We start from the raw sequence: 5000 nt of genomic DNA, 5'->3' as shown, positions 1-5000 counted from the left end.
GACTTAGCCTATCTTCTAACTGATTAGCAACTGAAACAAAGCAACAGATAATTTCATAGCTGCATGTTCAACCAGAACAATATGGATATAATAGGCAGTGATTAACTCGACTTCTCAGCTACACTATTTACTTGGTGTGGCTGAGATTCATGTCCTTGCCTGGTAGGATTGTTATTTACGGTACAAGGTAAACATGATTGTAATGGACAGAATGACAAATTTAAAACTTTTCATCTATAGCATTTTCTTTGCAAGTTGATAATACTGAAGTGTGTAACACAGACAAAAAAAATTAGATAATGAAATTAAAGAATACAAGATTAATTCCTTAAGTAGACAAAGTAAAATATATTGTATATATTAGATTTCTTTTCCTTATGTTGTACAAGTAATTTTGTGTTTTTTTTTTTTCTTAAATGGTAAAGATAGTTTCCTTCACATCTGGACCTTTCATCTATACCCATTCACCAGTAAATTGATATTATAAAAACTAGAGACTATTCTAAAGAAAAAAAAAATCAAAATTGACACATATTGAACAGAATTAGTTAAGCTTGATTGCTTTGTTATTGCAAATTCTTACATTGATACTAATTACTACTATAGGTATTAAGAGTCTATACAATTGTGCAAGTTTGGCACAAAACCTCCTTTTTTGCTTATTATTCTTAAATATTGTAATTTAAAGGAAAGTAGAGCAAATACAGTGGTTACTTTTAACACTTTACTGATGGGCACAGCTTAGCTATCATAGAAAGCCTACCTTTCATGACAGGTATATCTATGCCTGTCATAACTCACAGCAAGGGAGTAGGAAACACTGGCTATACATATTAAATGACCTGCCAATAAGGCTAGTGGTAGCCAGTAGTCACTAGCACCATCAGTGTATGGTTAATCTTCCTCCTTTATTTGAGGATAGTGAAAAGAAACTTATCTCTCACCCACCTTGCACTTGAGCCATCCCTAGTTACTCACTTGATAATTGAGTTTTTTTCTTTTCACTAGGATGTTCACCTATTCTCATCTCCATCATCAGTCATTACCTCAGCCAATTTTGTGTAAATTACCTTGACAGTAATTTACACATGGTCAAACATCAAGACAAAAACACTTGAGTTAGTTTTTATTAACACAGGTAGAACAGGAGTGGTAATTGTTGGTATGTATCATTTTCTGAGTCATCTCTTCAGTGGATGGCCAAATGGGAGACTAAGACTGTCATATCCTCGGTTGCTAATGTAGACAGATTATGCAGACTGTTCATTGTTCATATCTTCCCAGAAAACTTATTGAGATCATGCTGAAACATTCAAGCCTCGTTCATTAATGCAGGCATGTGCATTCAAAATCAGCCATTAGTCTGTCATTCAACAAGACAGTGAAACTCATATAAGGAATCATACTTATATTTAGATATTTCAGATGCTTTTTTAACCCTGTTGGTTAACCTGGTGATGAGGCCAAATATATGTGCCACATCGACTGTGATTTTAATTTAATAATTTTGGTTACACATTGATGGTTCCACAAGGGCTTAGTCACCAAGTAAATGTCCTACCTGATCTCTCCTTTTGCCTTTTCCTTGATTTTCAGAAATGTTTTTATTGTTTTTATTTTTATTGATGATATGATAACATTATGATACAGTAAAGCCATGCTTTTGATAAGTTATTGGTTCTGAAAAAGCCTCCAAATGCAAATTTTCTTTGCCAGTCTTTACCATACAATTATCTTTGCTTTGTCTTGCATTATGTACCTTTTCTTTTCACTTTCACATTTACCTTAGTTGATGTTAACATGTCATTACCTGGTTTCCTCCCATCCTGCACTCATACAACACTTTTGATACCATATTAGCTCTATGATTTATACATAGACAGTTGAATTACCACATCAACAGGGTTGGGTGTTTTTCTAAAGTCACAGTGATTATGGCATGGGTGTTTGCCCTCCTGGCATCAACAGGTTATTATATATTTATCATTATATGAATGTATTATATACTATGTATTCATAGATATACTATGAATGTTAGTTTGTTTGCTTTTAACTTATATTCAAACATGTATAATCTTCTAGTATTCATGTTATTCATATCTGTTAAATTGATAGGTTTTGGTCAAATATATGCTAACCCACTTTTTTAAGATTCCTCCAGTGGGAATGATTTTTTTTTTTTTTTTTTTTTTTAATGTAGCTTCAGCATGCAGGAATATTTTCTAGTATTGTGAATTGAAGGTAAATATGAGAGTTCCATGAGCTACCACTCTTTCAGTAGTGATTTATAGATTGCTCTGGTACATGAGAGGATAGTAAAATATTAAAGATATTTAATTTGAAGACATCTTGAGGTTGAAAAGTTTATGCTGGTGTCTTTTGTTCTTTTAACACGCCTTGCTTTACTTTTTATTATTTTTTATAAACAAAATAGTATATACAAGCAGGAATTCAGTATATAAAAAGAGCATGTTCCCCTGGGGAAGGACAGGGTAGGCTTAGGCAGGTTTTATGACTTACGAAAGTTAATCATCAGCTTATTCCATGTCCTCTTACTACTCCACCAATCATATGACTGATATTGGAGAAAAAGTCTACAGTAGTACTCCAACTCAGAAAAATTATAAAATAAAATTTACTGAAAACAAGCTATGCCTTTGAACTTTTACTCACTCTGAACTTTCTTACTTCCCCAGGTACAACTTTTGAATAGCAGCGATGGTTCATATAGTTTTCGACGAAGAAATAGGCACAGCTAATGAACCAAAGAATAAAGGATGGAAGAAAAAGCCTTTGCAGTTTGTGGAGCCAAAGGAACAAAAAAAGAAATCTGCCATCGGTAAAAAATCTTTCAACTACAAGGAAAATTCCATAATGAGTAAATGTGATGGAATGTGGGTCAAGAAAGAATTTGTTGAAGAATATGATAAGCTGAAATTATCTCTTGAAGGACAACTCCTAGAACCAAAAGAGGTGAATTTGGCAGATTTTTCTTTTGTAGAATGCAGAAATTATGCTAAAGATGAGTTGTCATCAGTACTTGTACAAGAATGGAGTATACTGCTACCACTGTAGCCATGTTTTAGTATATAGAATATACAGCGAAAATTTTGAAAATGTATGTTTTCCATTCAGAATGAGAAGAATATATAAATGTTTATGTATTGTGTGATCAATTGCACATTGGTAATTTGTGTACTCCAGGGGCTGGATTTACTAACATTTCACAAGATCGTACAGGGTTTGTTTATATTGTAAGACAAGCTACTCTCACGTTTCTCGCAATGAGGGTATTTTCAAAACACTCGCAAGATCATAAACACATCTCCGTACGAGAGACATTTGCTGAAGCCCAAAACCACTTATAACGCTTATCATAGCTACCCTCCTCAGCTCATATCAGCATCATAAATACCTTCAGGAGTGTGTGAATGTCACTTTGCCTTGTGGAAATCAATTAATGTGGGAGAGCAACATATTGAGGAGGCATAATAATGGGGGGGGGGGGGGAAGTATGACTAATGTAAATAAGGATTGGCCTTTGCCAATGCATAGAGGTGCAGAAACACTTGATGTAAATCACCTAGCAAGTTTAATTTATCATGAATTAAGGAACTAAAGCCCTACAATACATAGCGATAGAAAATATGGTCCTAACTGTTATGAGACCCTGTGCTTTTATGATGGATGCATTTTCTGTATATGGATATATCTGTATATGTACATGTAGACAGTATGCATTAATATGTACTGTAGATGTATACAAAAGAGGGGAAATGTATACTTGATGTGCATATTATCTATCTTTTAAAAAAGTTCAAGTACCAAGCATATATTTCTGCTAATATCCATTTCTTATGTTCTTTGCAGAAGAAGATGATCCTCCTGAAAGCCAGACGTAAAGCACATAAGCAACTCAGAATGGAACTGTTGAAGAAGGCAGAAAAGAAACCAAAGAAGCTTAAAGACATCCAGAAGACATCCAAATCCCAAATTAGTAAAGATACCCAAGGCAAAATGAAGCAGGGGAAAAAATCAAAATCACAGGTGGAAGAAAAGGGTTTGTCAGAACCAAAGCCCAAAAAAGCCAAGAAAAATAAGGCAGAATCCACTACAGACATGGAGCTGTCATCCCCTGAGGAGGAGAAAGAAGGGGAAGAGGTAGTAACAGAAAACAGAGATCATACAAAAATGCCCAAGAAGGAAAAAAGCAAGGCAAAAAAGAACAAGGCTGAGAAAAATGAGAAATCGTCAGGCAAAAGCACTGCACCAAAGGATTCTTTCATGTCATTCAAGTTCGAGGAAAGTGACATCATGACCCAGTATGAAGGGGTTTGGGTGAAAAAGGCAGCTATTGAAGAGCTTGAAAATGTGAAAAGAAAAAATCTTGAGTCCATTTTTGCCAGTCGTACAAATGGGAACAAGTCCGAAAACCTTACCAAGTCAGAAAAGATAACCTTTCACAAGTCCATGCAGAAGAAGCTTAAAGTGGAGCATCGTAGATTAAAGAATGAGCTAAAGAAACAAGCGGAAAAGGAATAGCAGTTGGGTTAGATGAAAAATTAACTAGATTACATTTTTCTTTCTCTGTTCACTTGTATAAGTGCTGTCATTTTGTGTTTGTGTGCATGTGTGTAGGCACTTGCACACATGCATTTGTATTTGTGTTTAAGAGTGTGAATGTGTGTATGCGGGTATGGAAGTATCACATTGTTTATTGGTTAATATACTCCAAAATAAACTATTGAATGACTTAAAGCCCATTAATATTTTCCTATTTCTTTTCTTTTCCAGTAAACAAGACTCGAGTGTGTTAAAACTGATAAATTAAGTAATAAACATGGTGTACACCAAAGTTTTTCAAAATATTTAGTACAGCCTAGTAGTGAGGTGTGAGCTGGTTACAGTGCACCCAAGAAAATATCAAAATAGAATTTAAATATTTATAATGACAAGCATTACATGAATTCTCATATATAGTACAAATAGGTAGGAAGGTT

The 5000-nt window shown here is 34.3% G+C and overlaps 1 protein-coding gene across 1 annotated transcript in view; it reads left to right on the top strand.

Moving 5' to 3' along the window:
* Positions 1 to 4758, top strand: part of LOC113802334 (uncharacterized) — a 5342-nt gene extending 584 nt beyond the window's left edge. Inside the window, exons 2-3 of the mRNA XM_027352889.2 lie at positions 2697 to 2973; positions 3871 to 4758. Coding sequence (XP_027208690.1) covers positions 2719 to 2973; positions 3871 to 4542 — 927 coding nt within the window. The 5' untranslated portion in view covers positions 2697 to 2718 and the 3' untranslated portion in view covers positions 4543 to 4758. The remainder of the gene's footprint in view (positions 1 to 2696; positions 2974 to 3870) is intronic.
* The last annotated feature ends 242 nt before the right edge of the window (positions 4759 to 5000 follow it).

Source organism: Penaeus vannamei, chromosome 7, assembly GCF_042767895.1.
Source record: "Penaeus vannamei isolate JL-2024 chromosome 7, ASM4276789v1, whole genome shotgun sequence".
Taxonomy (NCBI): Eukaryota; Metazoa; Arthropoda; class Malacostraca; order Decapoda; family Penaeidae; genus Penaeus; species Penaeus vannamei.
The sequence above is the reverse complement of the archived record's forward strand: the minus strand, read 5'-3'. Positions and strand labels throughout refer to the sequence as shown.